The sequence below is a fragment of the Acytostelium subglobosum genome, assembly GCF_000787575.1.
Source record: "Acytostelium subglobosum LB1 DNA, scaffold: scaffold2, whole genome shotgun sequence".
Classification (NCBI taxonomy): Eukaryota; Evosea; class Eumycetozoa; order Acytosteliales; family Acytosteliaceae; genus Acytostelium; species Acytostelium subglobosum.
This window is the reverse complement of record NW_012236530.1, coordinates 589486-607852: the sequence shown is the minus strand read 5'-3', so window position 1 is coordinate 607852 and position 18367 is coordinate 589486. Positions and strand designations below refer to the sequence as shown.

General features: G+C 45.0%; 8 protein-coding genes across 8 annotated transcripts; 5 read left to right on the top strand and 3 right to left on the bottom strand.

Annotated features, from left to right (window-relative positions):
• Positions 1-727: 727 nt before the first annotated feature.
• SAMD00019534_010150 (hypothetical protein) lies at positions 728-1574 on the top strand (the record flags this gene model as incomplete). The annotated part of the gene is made up of 4 exons (XM_012902982.1): positions 728-1087; positions 1191-1311; positions 1399-1488; positions 1519-1574. Coding segments are annotated over 4 exons (627 nt in total), but the record flags the coding sequence as incomplete, so codon positions are not given.
• Positions 1575-1713: 139 nt separating this feature from the next.
• SAMD00019534_010140 (hypothetical protein) lies at positions 1714-2896 on the bottom strand (the record flags this gene model as incomplete). Its single annotated transcript, XM_012902981.1, has 3 exons — positions 1714-1867; positions 1934-2370; positions 2603-2896. Coding segments are annotated over 3 exons (885 nt in total), but the record flags the coding sequence as incomplete, so codon positions are not given.
• Positions 2897-3974: 1078 nt separating this feature from the next.
• SAMD00019534_010130 (hypothetical protein) lies at positions 3975-5728 on the top strand (the record flags this gene model as incomplete). Its single annotated transcript, XM_012902980.1, has 4 exons — positions 3975-4300; positions 4384-4465; positions 4551-4676; positions 4748-5728. The coding sequence occupies 4 exons, from the start codon at positions 3975-3977 to the stop codon at positions 5726-5728; spliced, it is 1515 nt and encodes a 504-aa protein (XP_012758434.1).
• Positions 5729-6046: 318 nt separating this feature from the next.
• Positions 6047-7636, top strand: SAMD00019534_010120 (hypothetical protein; the record flags this gene model as incomplete). Its single annotated transcript, XM_012902979.1, has 1 exon — positions 6047-7636. One exon carries the CDS (start codon positions 6047-6049, stop codon positions 7634-7636), a length of 1590 nt encoding a protein of 529 aa, XP_012758433.1.
• Positions 7637-8916: 1280 nt separating this feature from the next.
• SAMD00019534_010110 (hypothetical protein) lies at positions 8917-12246 on the top strand (the record flags this gene model as incomplete). The annotated part of the gene is made up of 2 exons (XM_012902978.1): positions 8917-8988; positions 9070-12246. 2 exons carry the CDS (start codon positions 8917-8919, stop codon positions 12244-12246), a joined length of 3249 nt encoding a protein of 1082 aa, XP_012758432.1.
• A 184-nt stretch (positions 12247-12430) lies between these two features.
• Positions 12431-13315, bottom strand: SAMD00019534_010100 (hypothetical protein; the record flags this gene model as incomplete). The annotated part of the gene is made up of 1 exon (XM_012902977.1): positions 12431-13315. A coding segment is annotated over one exon (885 nt), but the record flags the coding sequence as incomplete, so codon positions are not given.
• A 357-nt stretch (positions 13316-13672) lies between these two features.
• SAMD00019534_010090 (hypothetical protein) lies at positions 13673-15969 on the bottom strand (the record flags this gene model as incomplete). Its single annotated transcript, XM_012902976.1, has 4 exons — positions 13673-14353; positions 14421-14543; positions 14621-15386; positions 15470-15969. The coding sequence occupies 4 exons, from the start codon at positions 15967-15969 to the stop codon at positions 13673-13675; spliced, it is 2070 nt and encodes a 689-aa protein (XP_012758430.1).
• Positions 15970-16551: 582 nt separating this feature from the next.
• SAMD00019534_010080 (hypothetical protein) lies at positions 16552-18312 on the top strand (the record flags this gene model as incomplete). The annotated part of the gene is made up of 4 exons (XM_012902975.1): positions 16552-17016; positions 17091-17424; positions 17505-17770; positions 17860-18312. The coding sequence occupies 4 exons, from the start codon at positions 16552-16554 to the stop codon at positions 18310-18312; spliced, it is 1518 nt and encodes a 505-aa protein (XP_012758429.1).
• Positions 18313-18367: the final 55 nt, after the last annotated feature.

Sequence of the window (18367 nt, the reverse complement as noted above, 5' to 3'; positions counted from 1 at the left end):
AGTCGCCGATGAACTAGGCATTTGTTGAGATGGCGGAGAATGGCAAGGCCATCCTCCGGACTGGTGTGGGTGAGGCAGACGACCCAGTGATTGAAGAGCATTGTGAGGGCACTGCGTTCGCCATTGGAATCGGACCACTCTGCTGCCACTATCACCTGTTCAAGTGATCCTCCTTCCAGAGGCGTTGCGGGCGGGTCACATAGGTGTGGCCAGGTTGATGCTCGACCGTGAACGCCCTCTGCAGGCGCCAATCATCATCGTAGAATGTTGTTGTTGATGTTGATGAAGTCGTAATGTCGTAATGTCGAGAGAGTGTACAATCAAACGAAGTAGGTATAGATCTCGCAGCACCTGTCGCACTGGTGATGTCGTTGTAATTGTCAATGAATGAATGAATGATTGATCGTTCAAATATAGATATATTGATAGACATAATATATCTGTTGTTGATTGAACTTATCACTTGTCTGATCTTTGCAGTCATATGACTTCTCAAAGACTTGTGCTGCCACGTCTGATTTGATGAGGGAGTGCACTCATCCACATCACATCACAACAATGCAAGTGTTTTGATTAACTATCAATGAATGAATAAAGAGTGTGTGACTCTTCATTACCACTCACCTTTTTCTTTCATTCGCGCGAAGCCTCCCTCAACTACCCAACAAACACATTCATACAGATACAGATACAGATACAGATAATATATACAAACCAACTAAACTAAACTATGCAAGTCAATGAGTTTGGATTCAATGAACCGATTGGATCAGCCGAGACCAATCCATTCATTAATCAACCAGCGGGTGGTGGTGGAGGTGGCGCAGTATCATTTGTTAAAGGCTTGAAGCATCCATGGGCAACACTGTTTCATGTGGCGTTCAAGGTCGTGGCAATACTAGTATATCTATTCCCTTTTATCTTTGGTGGAGGCTTCATACTCAGCTTCATATTCTGTACTCTACTACTCAGCTTTGACTTTTGGACTGTCAAGAACGTCACTGGTCGACTACTCGTTGGTCTACGTTGGTGGAACCAAGTCAAAGATGATGGTACCAATGAATGGTACTTTGAACAAGCACCTGCAGTAAGTCAATCACATTCATTCATTCAATCAATCACTTGACATTGACCTAACACTCGCCACACATCATAACTGATCAATCACTCAATCGATTGATCAATCAAAGGATGCGAAATACAACCAAGCAGAATCGATCGTCTTTTGGTTGTCATTATACTTCACGCCAGTAGTCTGGGCACTCTTTTTCCTCTCCTGTCTCATATCCTTCAGCTTCAACTGGATGATAAGTATGTATTACATTGATCAGATCATGTGATCATGATGTCAGCCACGCCTAACACTCACTCAATCACTCAATCATGATCACGCCACAGTTACAATCATTGCACTCTCACTTAGTATGGCAAATATATATGGATTCTTCAAGTGCGCAAAGGGTAACAATAGTAACAATAGCAGTGGAGGTATCATGGGCAGTAGTACTGCATCATCAATCGCATCAAACTACATTGGACAGGCATTATTCAATCGTGCCAGCAGCTATCTCTAGACCCCAAACAGGTCCAGGTCCTTATGTAAATAAACAGCCAGCCAAGTAAGCCAGCGACAAGCAATATCACAAGTGATGTATACAATGAAGAGTGGAACTCTTTTAATCAGTATCATGCTGGACAATGATTGGATCAGGCCCTTAGTGTGGCCAAGGCCTCCTTATAGTTGCCAATGTCTAAGGTAACCAAGGATGGACTCTCAGACGTGGCATCCTTGATACCAATGGATATCATCTCCTTGGAGTATTGGAAGCCAAGGAAGTCGCCTGGTAGTGGCTGGCTTGGATAGTACCTGTGGAAGTTGTTTCGCGAGTGAGTGAGTGAAGAGTGGCGATGTCTTGGCTGCAGGACGACTTACAAATTGATGATAATGTTTGGATAGGCTTGGAATGCAGTCTCGATGTCCTTCATGAAGATGTTGGTCATGACAATGTCTGCTGAGCGCATCAATAGTGCGGGTGTCTTCCAGGTGGTGACATTGACAGTGCTGTCGGGTTTTCCAATGATAACGGCATCGATGATGGTCTTCTCGGCACCAGTCTGAGCACAGAGTTCAGCAGTGTCTGTTACTGGTGTCAAGTAAGTTGCACCGCCATCCATGTATAGTGTACCACGAATGTTTGTTGGTTCAAACAGTGCTGGAATTGATGCTGAAGCCTTGACCATCAACACAATATCAGGATCAGCTGTGTTTGTGAACTTTGTGAACAATCCTGTATCATAACTCGTAGCGCCAATCAACACTGTCCTGTTTGATTGAGCGACCATCGAGGCATTATACAAGTTCTCCAAGACTATGAAGTGTTGGGACCGGGCGTCAGAATGATTCATTGATTGGGGAAGTGGTTCGGACTCGGTTGTCTACTTACATCCAAGTAAGGGTTCATCATCGAGCAGGCCTTGCCTCTCAAGGAAGCCCTCGGCAGGTCCACCAAGCCAATTCTTCCAAATCTCTATATGTTTGATCAGATTATCGAAGTGAATGAGTGAGTGATTGGAATGATTCCAGGCATGAGTGATTAGGAGGATATATACGCTTCCTGGAGACATCCTCCCATTGGTTGACTAGGAATTGGACAGCATCCTCTTCTTTGCCAATTGCGAACATGGCCATTCCAGCAGTGTTGATTGCACCAGCACTGATACCAGTGGCAATCTGCCATCTAAAGTCTTGTGGTTCACGGATTGTTACCAAACCAGCAGCCACACCCACTTCATATGCACCTCTATCACCAGCGCCACTGAAAGTGATTGCTCTACACACTGAATTTGATTGAGCCAACACTACATTTGTAGTTGTCAACAAACTTATGATGACCAAACAAACAATCTTATTATTATTATTATTATTAATATACATTATTTTTATTATCTTGTATCTTTACAACTTGGATTGGAGTGGATGATGTTGTTGGTGATGGATGTGGATGTTGAGGTGGAATTGGAAAGTGGAACTGAATTGAACACAACATGGCTGAAAGGGAGGATAGAGATATTATTTTTTTGGTAATGGAAGCCCAATAATGATGTTTGATCATGTCATTGCAATTCACCAACATTGGTACCTACCCAATAAGATTATTTTGTTTATGGTTCAATTTGTTGGACTTGATGAAGTTCAGACATAATTTATAAAAAACCAAGAATGAGCGAATGCAGTTCTTCAAGTTTGTTTGTGTTGTTGACATCAACACCACATGACATTGCATTGTTTGTTTGTTAGTTGTAATTGTTATTGAGATCAGTTAGACAGAGTAGTATTAGTAGTAGCAGTATTAAGAAGTATATAAGGTGTGTAGAGTAATAGTAGTGGAAGTACAGAGTATCATCACAGGTATCAACGACAACTACATATTTATACATACATACATACATACATACATACATACATATATACAGCAACTCAGTTGACAACATACATCACTTTGGATTGGTTGGACCTCTATCAATGCTGATTACATCGTCCACCAATTGTTGAATACACTCAATCAATCAATCTCAAACAATCAAACAAACAATCAATCAAGGCGCATTCATTCATTCATTGTCAGCAGCAGAAACATATACAACATCCAGCTGCCTCTTCATAAAGGTAGTGGCCTTTGGATCAATTCAATCATCAACATACTTGTTTGAGCTGGGCTGTTGTTGACACATTGCGTCGCTGCATCACATTCCCAACCTTTAGGTATAGTCTCCTTTAATCAAGGTGTGTGCTCTATTGCAATAACGGACAGCCTAGGCTCCTCAACAGTGTGAATGTAATATAGTTTGAAACTATTAATAATATAGTAGTAGTAGTAGTAGTAGCAGTAGTAGTAGTAGTTAGAGAAGGTAACAGGTACAGATACAGAGACACAAGCGCAGCAGCAGAGTCATTGAGGGAGAGAGACAGAGTCATGAGTCAACCACCACAAGTGCAACAACAACAACAACAGCAGCACTCAAAGCATCAACAAGGTGCACCAACTACAATGCACAACAATGGGAGCAATCACAATAGCAACAGTGAGCACAACGTCGGTGCTACGGCTACATCGTCGGCAGCCGCGACGCCTGTGAAGGACCCCTCCTCATTGGTCGACTTTAAGAGCTTTCCGAACGCACATTGGTACTTCACCAGGGACCAAATACACAAGCACTACGGTGATGATGTTAAATCAGAGATCACTCAGCGTCAATCGGCATGCTCATTCATTCAAGACCTTGGCATCAAGCTAAAGATGTATGTTTGATTCATTCAATCAATCACATGACTCGTTCAAGTTGAACTGACATCCACCTCCATCTCCCTCACTCATCATACAGTTCGCAGCTTACAATAGCAACGGCAACGACATACTTTCATCGATTCTTCATTCGACATCATCTGAAAGATCATGATAGATTCGTATGTGTCGCGTCGACGTTGATGATGTAGCATGCGACGACGCATGACATGTCTTACTCACTCATTCATTCATTAATGTTCACAGGTCATTGCCACTACATGTCTATTCCTTGCTGGCAAAGTAGAGGAGAAGCCTCGAAAGCTTCTTGATGTATCATATCTCTCATGCAAGTGTCGCTTCAAGAACTGGGAGAAGGCTCAAGACTCACCTGTATGTGTCCATCACTCATTCACTCACTCACTCAATCAATCAATCACTAACTCAATCAATCAACAATATAGGAGGTAGTAGAGCTATCACAAAAGGTCGTAGAGAAGGAACATTTGTTGTTAACAACGATCAACTTTGAGTTGACGGTGGACCATCCGTACAAGTACCTGTTGGAATACATAAAGCTGATCAACGGCAGCAAAAATCTGTGTCAGATCGCATGGAACTTTATCAATGACAGTCTGCGAACGAACCTCTGCCTCCGCTATCCGCCCATACTGATATCGTACGCCGCGGTGTTCCTCGCGTCCAAGTTTCTGAACTACCCTCTCTCGTCCGAGGGCAAGAAGCAGTGGTGGGAGATACTCAACATCAAGCTGGAGATCCTGGAGGACATTGGCAATCAGATACTGGACCTCTACGAGTGTGCCAGTCTGCCCATCTCTGCTGGCATGCCTGGATCGGCATCATCCCCTTCCAACGCTCCATCAGTCAAGCAACTCAAGAGTGAGCTAAACTCACAACAACATCATCATCATCAACAACAGAAAACAACAACAACAACTACATCAACATCATCGAGTACAGCTGTGCCTGCGACGCAGACATCAACATCAACATCTACATCATCTCCTGATCAACAACAACATACATCTTCACAAGAGAGAGTACCATCTCCACTACCCTCTTCTTCTAAATCAACGACATCGACGTCAGCCGTCACATCTTCATCTTCTTCATCATCATCTTACAAAGCGCAGCAGCATCAGCAACTGCAACAGCATCAACAGCACGAACAGCAACTGCTCAGTCCATCATCCAATCACCATCATCACCTATCGCCACATCACCATGTGCCTGGCTCCAGCAGTGCCAGCACCAACCAACAACAACTACTATCTCCATTGAAATCCAACCGTTACTCACCTTACTCCTCCTCCTCCTCCTCATCTTTATCGTCCAACTCAAATAATAATGGCGGCAAGGTTGTTGGTCCTGCAGGTCCAACGCAAGGCAATCAATCACTTTCACCTTCCAAATCAGGTAACTAAACCATCGATCAACCGCGCGAATATGAAAAAAATAAATCATACCCCTGTCATCAAGGATCATTCCGTCCGTTTTTGCTTGCCCCATCATTGTTTTGATCGCTACAATCATATCTGGAATTTCAAAAAATTCCTCTAATGAGGGAAACCAGGGACATGTGACTTGCTCCAAAATTGATTAATACCTCCTCCAACTGAATAAGCAACAAACATAACGTATACATTACAACATATATATATTACAAACAAAAAATGACTACTTATACACAAGAATCACTCGAGGTTATGCTTTATAATGACCTTAGAGAGATTTGTAAATCAATGGATATTAAGGTCAAGGGTACAAAGGCAAACTTGGTAAAGATGATCTTGGAGGCATCTGTTGATGGTGCTGATAATGCATCGCCAGACACTACAACTGCACCACCACCTGCCAAGCCTGCCACCGCCGCATCAAAGAAGAAGGCTGCACCCGCACCCAAGAAGCCTGCCGCCACAAAGAAGAGAGGAAGAGATGTCGAGGAGGAACAGGAAGAGGCCAAAGAAGAGGAGGATGATGATGAGACTACCACCACTACTACATCAACAACTTCAACTGCTGCCGTTGCTGAAGACGAGGAGGAAGAGGAAGATGAGGTCGAAGATGCCAAGCCAAACAAGAAGGCCAGAACTACTGCCGCCACAACAACTGCCGCCAAGACTACAACAACAACTACAACTACTACTTCATCAAGAAAGATAACAAAGTCCGTTCAAACATTGGGCCAATGGACTCAACATGAGGAGTCGTTCTTCTTCTTGGAGGCACCAATCACAAGATCAAAGGTGGCCGCCTTTGATATGGATGACACAATGATCCACACAAAGTCTGGCGCAAAGTTTGCCAAGGACCGCCGTGATTGGGTATGGTGGGACGACTCGGTGCCCATCGAGATGAAGCGCCTCCACGACGACGGCTACCAGGTGATCGTCATCACCAACCAGGGTGGCGTCGGCATCAAGTCCAAGTTTGACAAGGGCAAGTTCAACTCGGTCTCGGGCAAGATCCAGGACCTGTGCAAGGAGATCGGCATCCCATGCATCGCCATCATGGCGTGCGATTTGAACGGAGAGTGGCGCAAGCCAAACAAGCTCATGTGGGAGTTCTTGGAGGAGGAGTGTAACAACACTGGCGCGCCATTCGACGCGTCCCAATGCTTCTACGTCGGTGACGCAGCAGGCCGCCCCGACAACTGGAAGCCCGGCAAGAAGAAGGACTTTGCCAACTCTGACCGCGCCTTTGCCATGACCTGCGGCATCGCCTTCCAGACACCGGAGGAGTTCTTCCTGGGCGAGCAGCCATTCGTCGACAAATCGGGCGCCGTCTCCAAGTTCGCCGTGCCACAGCCACCAAGATCGGGTGAGATCCTCGAGGGTGGCGGCAACATCACATCGCCAAAGCAAGAGATGATCGTGCTATGTGGCTGGCCCGCCTCTGGCAAGTCTACATTCTCCAAGACACACCTTGTCCCCGCAGGCTATGGCTGGGTGAACCGCGACACCATGGGCGATCCCAAGAAGTGCCTCAAGGCCGCCATCCAGTTCCTGTCGCAGGGCAAGTCGGTGGTCATTGACAACACCAACCCAATGCCAAGTGGACGCAAGGAGTACATCGATGCAGCCAAGGCTGCTGGTGTGCCCGTACGTTGTTTCCACATGCAGACACCACGTGAGCTCGCCGAGCATCTCAACTACTATCGTGAGCGTATGGGACAGGGAAAGCACGTGCCAGGCATTGGTTACGCCACATTCAACAAGAACTTTGTCGAGCCCAAGGTGTCGGAAGGCTTCACCGAGGTCAAGAAGGTGAACTTTATCCTCAATCTGCGACCTGAAGATGAGACCATGTATAACATTCCCAAGCCTAAATAAATAACTAGTTATTATTATTATCTATCTATCTCTCACTCATTTTGGAATAGTACCAGATACTTGATCAATCACACATTCACCCACTCTACAGGGCTCACGTGACCTGACTGCCTCCATCATTCAATCAATCAATCATAACAATCAATGAATTCAATGAATGTGTAAGTCCTTGAACCATTCTATTCTGGTGTGTTTGTTTGTGTGTATGTGTGGTAGTCTGTTGTTGTCCAACAACAAGGATACCCATTGACATTGGGTAGTTTTTGATCGTTTTTGGACCATAGACCCCCCTTTGTTGGTTCAAATAATCACTGATTCCAATTCGACGCCAACAACAACAACAAATTAAAATAATTGGTGAGGTGATCCTCTTCATCCTCATCCAACATGCCTTTACTTACCTGCTCACTCCATCAATCATCTGGCGCCATTGCATTAAGAAGACATCTCCTTCTTCATTTATCTTTATCTATTATATCACTCTCTATTCATTTGGTATAGGATTGGAACAGTTCCAACAGTAAATAGTACATTAGGTTCCTGCATTGCATTGCTTTGAATTAGTTAGTTCACACACTACATACATATATGTTATATCAACACTTCATAACAGGTCATCAATCTTCATTCATTCATACATTCACGATTACTGTATAGTCTCTATCTCTCGCTCTCTACAAACAAACTCAACTCGCGCACACACCTCGATGTTACCAACTCCTTCATTTTGTTTGAAGGGAAGGAGGCCATCAAAACACCCCAACACACCCAAATTAGTTAAATGAAACCATCGTCCCATAAATATCAATATCCCTTCTAATCAACAATCAATCAATCATCCAACTATCACATACATGTATGTGTTTGTTAGTGTGTTGTTCATCAACACTCGTGTGTTAACATCCTTTGCCTCAGTTGATCCAAGCCTGTCGTTACATTAAGAGATAACAGGAGCTAGCTTCTTGTGTGTTTTATGTGTGTGTTTGTGTTGTATTCCAACATCGATCACGATCAAATCCAGAGGCAATCAATCAACTTCCAAAAGTTACTAATATATTCCTCCATCTTTATTTCAACAACAGGACCAACAACCGTAATCCATCCAACCAAACCTACAATAATATATATTATTTATTGTAAAATATACTTGTATTATAAATTATAACAACAACAAACAATGGTAAGTCATGGTCATTCATTCCATGATCATGCCATTCACTAACCAACCCAAACAATAGTCAAAGAAAGTTCAAGCCAAACAAGGAACGGATGACCTTGTTATGCTTCCAAAGATCTCTGAGGATGAGATCGTTGAGAACCTCAAGAAGCGTTACATGAATGACTTCATCTATGTAAGCATACAGATACAGGGATACATACAGACAGATAGAGTCAGCTGACCTAACAATCTTGGATACATTATCACATGACAGACAAACATTGGACCAGTGTTGATCTCTGTCAATCCATTCAGGAACCTGAATAACACTGGAGATGATTATGTCGATGCATATAGAGGCAGACATGCACAGGAGGTACCACCTCATATTTATCAGTTGGCAGAGGCTTCTTACCGCGCGATGAAGAACGATCAGGAGAATCAATGTGTGATCATCTCGGGTGAGTCGGGCGCCGGCAAGACAGAGTGCGCCAAGCAGATCATGAACTACATCTCCAAGGTGTCGGGTGGCACCGACAAGGTCGAGTACGTCAAGCACGTGATCCTCGGCTCCAACCCCCTGCTCGAAGCGTTTGGCAATGCCAAGACGCTGCGTAACAACAACTCGTCTCGCTTTGGCAAGTACTTTGAGATCCAGTTCGACAAGGCTGGTGACCCCGTCGGTGGCAAGATCTACAACTACCTGCTGGAGAAGTCGCGTGTCGTCTACCAGAACCCAGGCGAGCGTAACTTCCACATCTTCTACCAGCTGCTGGCTGGTGCCTCGGCACAGGAGAAGAAGGACCTGGTGCTGTCAACACCCGACAGCTTCTACTACCTCAATCAATCAGAGTGCTACACTGTTGACGGTGTCGACGACGCCGCTGACTACCGCGAGGTGCGCGAGGCCATGACTACCATCGGCATGTCGCCCGAGGAGCAAGGCATCCTCATGCGAATCGTCTCATGTGTGCTTCACATTGGTAACATCTACTTTATCGAGGACGACAAGGGCAATGCCGCCGTGTACGACCCCAACGCATTGGACTTGGCCGCATCTATGCTGTGCATCGACCCTGCCACACTACAGAACGCCATCTTGTTCCGTGTGATCAACACGGGAGGCGCTGGTGGTGGCACGGGCAACCGTCGTTCCACCTACAATGTGCCACAGAATGTCGAGCAGGCAAACGGCGCTCGTGATGCCCTGGCGCGCACCATTTACGATCGTATGTTCACCTGGCTGGTGGAGCGAGTCAATGTTGCGCTGTCCTACTACCAGACACCATTCAAGAACGTCATTGGTATCCTGGACATCTTTGGCTTTGAGATCTTTGAGAAGAATGGTTTCGAGCAGTTCTGCATCAACTTTGTCAACGAGAAGCTGCAACAATACTTCATCGAGCTGACCCTCAAGGCCGAGCAAGAGGAGTACGTGCGCGAGGGCATCAAGTGGGAGCCCATCAAATACTTCAACAATCAGATTGTGTGCGATCTGATCGAGGGCAAGGCTCCACCCGGCATCTTCTCGCTGCTGGACGACATTTGCTACACGATCCACGCGCAGTCCTCTGGTACTGACCAGAAGTTCCTCGAGAAGATGGCCGGCGTCTTTGATGGCCATCTCCATTGGCGATCAATGACCGGTGCCTTTGCCGTCAAGCATTATGCAGGTGAGGTGACGTACGAGGCCGAAGGATTCTCAGACAAGAACAAGGACACATTGTTCAACGACCTGATCGAAGCCGTTCAGACCTCAAAGATGGCCTACCTCAACAGTTTGTTCAATGAGGACACGACACTGCTCCAGAAGAAGCGTCCAACTACCGCAGGCTTCAAGATCAAGAACTCTGCCACTGAGCTCATGAAGGCATTGTCACAATGCACGCCTCACTATGTTCGTTGCATCAAGCCCAACGAGACAAAGAAGGCAAAGGACTGGGATGGACACAGAGTTAGACATCAGGTGCAGTACCTCGGTCTGCTCGAGAACGTTCGTGTACGTCGTGCCGGTTTCGCCTACCGTGCGCCATTCGAGAGATTCTTGCGTCGCTACAAGAAGCTCAGCTCCAAGACCTGGGGTCTGTGGGGCGAGTGGAAGGGCGACCCCAAGGAGGGTGCTCGCACTATCTGCCAGGACCTCAACCTGGACCCAGCCCAATGGCAGATGGGCACGACCAAGATCTTTGTGCGCCATCCCGAGACCGTCTTCCACCTGGAGGAGGCGCTGGACCGCAAGGACACCGAGTGCATCCACAAGATCCAGAAAGCCTTCAGAAACTGGAAGGCCAAGAAGCACTCGCTAGAGCAGCGTGCCCAGATCGCCAACATCTTCCTCAACAAGAAGGAGCGCCAAAGGAACTCGATCGACCGCAAGTTCACCATGGACTACATCGACTTTGACAATCAGTTCAAGGTGCAAGAGGCCATGGAGAACGCTCACAAGAAGGAGCGCATCGTCTTTGCCGACAACGTCATCAAGGTGGACCGTCGCGCCAAGACCAAGCCACTGATCCTAGTCGTATCGGAGCAGGCCGTCTACTTTGTCGAGAAGGCCATCAAGAAGAAGATGGAGGTGTACACGCTCCTGAGGAGGATCTCAATCAGAGACATCCGCTCGATCGGTGTCTCGACGCTGGCCGACAACTACGTCGTGCTAGGCCTGCCCGAGTTTGACCAGGTTATCGAAAACGAGCGCAAGACAGAGCTGCTCATCATCCTCATCGAGAACTACAAGCAGCTTTCGGGCTCAGCTCTCAACATCAACTTCTCGGACAACATCTCCTACTCGCTGAAAAAGAACGAGCAGCGCATGATCACCTTTGCCAGGAACGAGCAGGCGCAGCCCATCCCCATCCTGAAGAAGGGTGGCAAGGGTCCTGCTGTCGGTGTGGCCTCGGGCCTGCCCAGCTCCACCAACTCCACGCCAAAGAACTACAATCCAAACTCGATGGCCAACGCGCAGATCCGTGCTCCCACTCCAAAGAAGGCTGCAGCTCAGGCCCAGAACACTGGCGGTCCAAGACTCCAAGTGCCAACTGGCATTCAAATGCCAGGCGTTGGCGGCAGAGGTGGTCCAATGGGTGGCGGTGGTGGCCGTGGCGCTCCAATGGGTGGCGGCGGCGGTGCCCCAATGGGCGGTGGTGGTCGTGGTGCCCCAATGGGTGGCGGCGGCGGTGCTCCAATGGGTGGCGGCCGTGGCGCTCCAATGGGCGGCGGTGCTCCACAACAAGGACGCGCACCACCACCTCAACAACAATCGGCTCCCAAGCCAGCGGCTCCACAGAAACCAACAGTCCGAGCCTTGTACGATTATGACGCAGCCAGCCAAGATGAGCTGTCCTTCAAAGAGGGCGATGTAATTGCCATCATCCAGAAGGACAATGGAGGTTGGTGGGAAGGTGAGCTCAGAGGCAAGAAGGGATGGATCCCAGCCAACTATGTCCAGTAATGACCGTCCTGTCCATCTTCCATCCATCCCATCCAATCATTCAATCATCCTCTCCATCTATCCATTCACCAACAAGTGTGAAGTAGTACTTTCAAATACAATCTACATGTTTATAATGTCCCAATCAAGGGTATTCTACATATTATTATTTATTCCTGGATTAATCGATCAATCAATCAGTCTATATCTTTAACAGTCGCTCGACCAATCCTCCAAGTGACCACCTAATGTCTTGATTGTTAACCAGTTGTTGGTGTTGATGTTGTTGATGCTGTTGATGTCTTCTTCTTGTAGCGGCGGTGATCATTGTTGAGGTGGCAGCGGCGGCATTGCTTTGAGTGGCGTTGACCTCGCCAGACGATGCACCCATCGACGAGTCTGCCTTGCTCTGTATCATTCTACATTCATTACTACTGTTGGACCTGCTGGCCGACGCACTCTTGTGCAGCTGCTGCGCCAGCCATTGCAGCTGGAAGCCTGGATTGACGAGATAGAAGTCGGCCTCTCTAAAGATTGACTCGATGCTGACGTCGATCGGATTGTCCACATAGCCCGTCCTCAGAAACTCCAGTATGTACTCAAAGTAGCGTCCATTCCTATCGATGAAGTAATAGCCATCCTCTTTGATCGACGGCAGATTACCCGTCAGCAGTGATGAGAAGAAGTTCTCTCCCTTTGACAACAATGTATCTCTTGTAGTTATATATTTCTTTCCACCAACATTCAATCTAACCAATGAGCTAGATGTTCCTTCTTCCTGTTCTTCTTCATTATGTACATATTGTTGTTGTTGTTGTTGTTGTTGTTGTTGATGTTCATCAATCTTTGGTAACATATTATGATTATATTGTTGTTGTTGCTTATATATAGTGTTGTTGTTATTATTATTATTATTATTATGATGTTGACATTTACAAAGACTACAACCTATACTTGTTGATGATACTCCACTACAATCTAATCCTTCGCCTACTCCACTATACATGCTAAGACTATTCATACTACTCATACTAACAAACTGTTGTTGCTGTTGTTGATGTTGATGTTGGTGAGTATCCTCATTGACCATGTTGTTGTTTTATGTATATATATATTTATCTATCTATTAATGTATTTGTATTAGTTATAATAATAAACTTAAGTAAGTTATAAGTTAAGTAATGATAATAACCTCCTTTTATTGCTTCCATGCATACATTGCCTTGATTCCATAAGAGACGCTCCCCTTCCTAAACACTCACCCAAGCAATCAATCAATCATACACACAAACAACCAATCAATCCATCAAGCAACTGGAAGTAGTCGTAGAACCCACAACCACACCGTTTTGTGCTTGATACGAACCATCAATCGATCAAACCCCATCACGATGGATGCCCCCACAAACAAAGCAAAGTTCAGAACTAAAGTCGGATGGTCATGACCTCACGATCTTTTACTAGAGTCGCCACTTTGAATTTCGAGGAGTGTCTTGAGACTCGTTCGGAGTTGGACCAACTCTGCTTTGAGAAGGTCGTCTAATCGTTGTTCCTGTCGCTGTATAGATGTATCTGCCAACGGTTCAATTACTGATGGTAACGGTATTGCTGCAATCTGCGCACGTATATTGGATGCCGCTTGCAACTTCATGATCTCATTGATCACTCTCTTCTCCATTGATCGCATACTTGTTTCAATTGGCTTGTCGAAATTGTTTTGTTGTTGTTGTTGTTGTTGGACAACACCTTGTGAGGACCATGTGATCGACAACAATTGAAGTATTTGTAATGCTTGCTGTAATGGCTTGGTATCCTTATTGGCATATGATATAGACTTGGTAAACATATCAATCTTTTGACATAGCATTTGGACTGCATTGACGTTAACATTGTCATTGTCATGGGCTTGGGCTTGAACTTGAGCATTAACATTGACGGGATATCTTTCAAAGAGATATCTCCACACTACATAATAATGATTTAGTGTTGAGTGGAACAATGATTCCTTGCTCTCCAACAGTCCGATGAACTCTGGTACTAGTTGTATAAACTTTGTCAATCGAATAGATTGACAACAAGCACTAGTTAACCATCTCAATGGCTCGACATTGGCTATCTCACCATCATCCTGCAGTGTACACACGAGTTAGTTAGTCACTCATTCAATCAATCAATCAATCTATCTAATAACATACCATTGGATTGTTCAATAGTTTGATGGATAGTGTTAGGTATTGGGAGAATAGTGTCTTGGACTGGAATATGTTGTCCCAATCATTGTATCTCTGCATTGGAACATAGAGACTTATTCTGGATAACTATGTTCATCATGGAGTGGCATGGAGTGAATCGAGTGAATGAGTGATTGAGTGATTGAGTGATGGATCGAACTTACACATTCAAGCTCATCCTTGGCAGAGCTGGAACGAATGTTGGATAGCTGGTTGATTGGTATACTACTCCACCCAGCCAGTCGACTGACTATGTGTGCCAGGTTATCAACAATTGTCTGAGTGAGTTGTGTTGATGATCGCTTTGGCATCAGCTTATGAGGTATCGATACCATGTTGTCAAGTACCGTAAGCAATGTCTTTGATTGGAATGGTGATAGTTGTTGAAGTTGCGGCTCATTGGAGGAAGAGGACGAAGAGGTGTGAAGTATATCAATGAGTTGTGGTAGCACATAGGGTAGCTCTGATGGTTTGGCCAATACTCGATCCCTGAGCAAGTAGATGAACAGGGGTATGAGTGATACCATGGGCATGAGATGTTCACTGTCAGTGTCAAACAGTGATTGGACAATATCCTTGATGTCCTCCATTATAGAGTGATCCTCCCAAACGGTGTCTTGTGATACATTGTCATAACTCAATGATGCCAGACGATATATGTTCAATAACTTGTTACATATCAGTGTCCAATCGTCTTGTTGTTCTCTTGTTTCGTGTTGATGATACTCCTTATGGAAATCATGTGAACCAACATTAAAGTCGAGATAGTTCTCCTCTCCATCCTCTTCATCATCGTCCTTGATCACTCTAATCTTGTCATCATCATCTTTGTTGTCCTCCTCTTCGTGGACATCATCTACATCATCATCACTCTCATGCTCAATGTAGTAGTCATTTAAGAATTCGATGATGACCTTTGAGTCCTTGGTTCTTTGTTTGAGAGGATGAGTGTGAGTTAGTTGACCTGGAATAGTCCCATTCACTCAATCAATCAATCAATCAATCAAACATACCTTAGTATGAACCTGAGAAGCCTGACAAAGAACATGTAGAATAGTGTTGAGTAACAGTTGGCCAGTAGTGTGCTTTCTTGTTGTTGTGTTGGTGTCTGTGTCTGTGACTGACTCGTGTCATTGTTGTTGATATTGTTGTTCTTTAGCATTGAGTTATACTTTAATGAGTACTCTGATAGAGTACTAACAAGTATGTTTGTGAACTTGTATTGTTGTGCCAATGATGTTGATGATGATGAAGTCTGTTGTTGAGTACGTGCTTGTTGTTGTTGAGCATTGTCGAGTGTGTCCAAAGTTGACTTTAGGTCATCTATTAACAATTGTAGTTGACGTGATGTTAGTGTTGGGAAGTCTGTACACAACCTATTATAAACATCAATTGGAGTCTTTAACTTGTGATCATTATCATCCAAAGTTGTATTATGTTGAGCACCATCATTATCGCCACTATCCTTATCCAACAACATTAACTCCTTCAACAAGTCATTCAGTGTAGCCATTATCCTCAATCTATCTCTTTGTATAATATCTGTTTGTATGTTTTGTACAATGAACATGTGGTAGGCCTGATCAATCAATTGATTGACAAACCACACACAACAAATCACAAGCTAAATAATGATTAGTCATCGATTCAACAACTCAATTTGTCATTCAAATATTATAATATTATATAATATATAGTTAGAGTATTAGTATAAGTATTGATTGATCAACCAATCTAAAGATTCATTCTTGTATTAGTTTAACTCTGATCAGATGCCAGCGTCGGTTGGATCTTCACACCAAGGTTTACCCACTCACTCACACACTGTTTGATCAACTGATTTGCACCAAGTGAGGTCCCTGGTGTTCCCACCCAACCGATGATCACCCACCTCGGAGTTTGGAACCAACCAACCAAATGATTATTAATCTAAGCTTATGCTTGAAGTCAACATTATGCACCTCACTCACTCATTAATCATTCATTCATTCATTCATTTATCAACTCATTCATTCAACGACAACAACATTGTTAAGTTAGTCAAACCAAACCTAGAGATAGATACATAGATATAGATACATAAAGTAGATATATAATGATACATAATGATAATGACAAGAAAGTCCTGGCAGAAGGACAGAACCTGGACAAGGTAAAGGTAGATCCCTTACTTGGTGATAATCACGAGGATGACTTGTACCCACCCCTGGACAATAGTGCCAGGTTCGCACCACCTTTGGACGAGTCGTCCTTGCAAGCATTGGGCATGTTGCCCGATGAGATCAAGGCATTCGTCGCCCAGCGTGACAACTACATCAACAAGAACGCCATCCTAAAGGAGCACGTCTGCATGCCTGACAAGTCATCCTTTATCGACTACAATCAGTTGAGCGTCCTATCGCCCGTCCATCCAGAGAACGCCGCTCAGCTGCTCAACAAGCTCGTGGTTGTCAAGCTCAACGGAGGTCTTGGCACAAGAATGGGATGCAAGGGCGCCAAGTCCTCAATTGAAGTCGGACCTGGCAACACCTTCCTCGACATGGCCGTCGCCCACATTGAGGTAAGTTCATTGTCATTGATTGGCATCAAGGACGACTGCACGTGCGCACTGTCTAACACTTGTTCAAACATCAGCAAATCAATCAAGACTACAACGTCGATGTACCTTTGGTGCTGATGAACTCGTTCAAGACTGATCAGCAGACGATCAAGATCATCGAGAAGTACAAGTCACATCGCGTCACCATTAAGACCTTCTTGCAGTCCAAGTTCCCAAGAATGTACAAAGACACACTGAACGTTGTGCCCAAGGCTGGTGCCTTCAATGCCAAGGACTGGTATCCACCTGGAAGTGGAGATGTCTTTAGAAGTCTTCAGCGCTGTGGCCTTCTCGATGAGTTCCTTGCTCAAGGCAAAGAGTACATCTTCATCTCCAATGTTGAGAACCTTGGTTCAGTCATTGACATGCGTATGTATCGTCGCGTCCAACACTCAGTCAATCAAGCAATCAAGCTCATTCACTCACTATATCTCATTCAATCTATACAGAATTATTGAACCATATGGTACAGAACAACGTTGAGTTTGGTCTGGAGATCACTAATAGGATTAGCACTGATGTCACTGGTGGAGTGTTGATCAACTACTTGAATAGATTGCACTTGTTGGAGTTGTCACAAGTCAAGACTGAGAAGTTAAAGAACTTCAAGGACTTCAAATGTTGGAACACCAACAACATATGGGTCAACCTCAAGGCTGTCAGCGGCCTGCTCTCTGAGAACAAGTTGGCATTGGACTGGATTGTAAACTACCAAGTAAGTAGTAGTAGTAGGACCTTATGTCCTCGCTCCTTGGAATCATTCCAATCACTCACTAACACTTAATCAATCAATCAATCAAACAGAAGGATAACACCAAGTCACTTGTACAACTTGAGACACCAGCAGGTATGGGTATCCAGAACTTTAAGAACTCAGTGGCTATCATGGTGCCACGTGGCCGCTACAGACCAATCAAGTCGACGAGTCAGCTGTTCATATCACAGTCCAATCTATTCCAGTTTGACCATGGCCAGATGGTATTGAACCCATCGCGCGACTCTACAGACGTGCCACTGGTGAAGCTCGGTGAGGAGTTTGCCACAGTGTCGGACTATGAGCGACGCTTCAAATCCATCCCAGACCTGCTTGAGTTGGACCATCTTACAGTGTCGGGAGACGTCTACTTTGGCACCAACACCACTTTAAAGGGCACGGTGATCATCGTTGCCAATCATGGTGAGCGTATCGATATCCCAGATGGAGTGACTCTCGAGAACAAGATCATCTCTGGTACACTTCGCATCATGGATCACTAGAATGTTATGTGATGTGATGGGAATGTCATGGAGTTTCAATTAAAATAACACGATA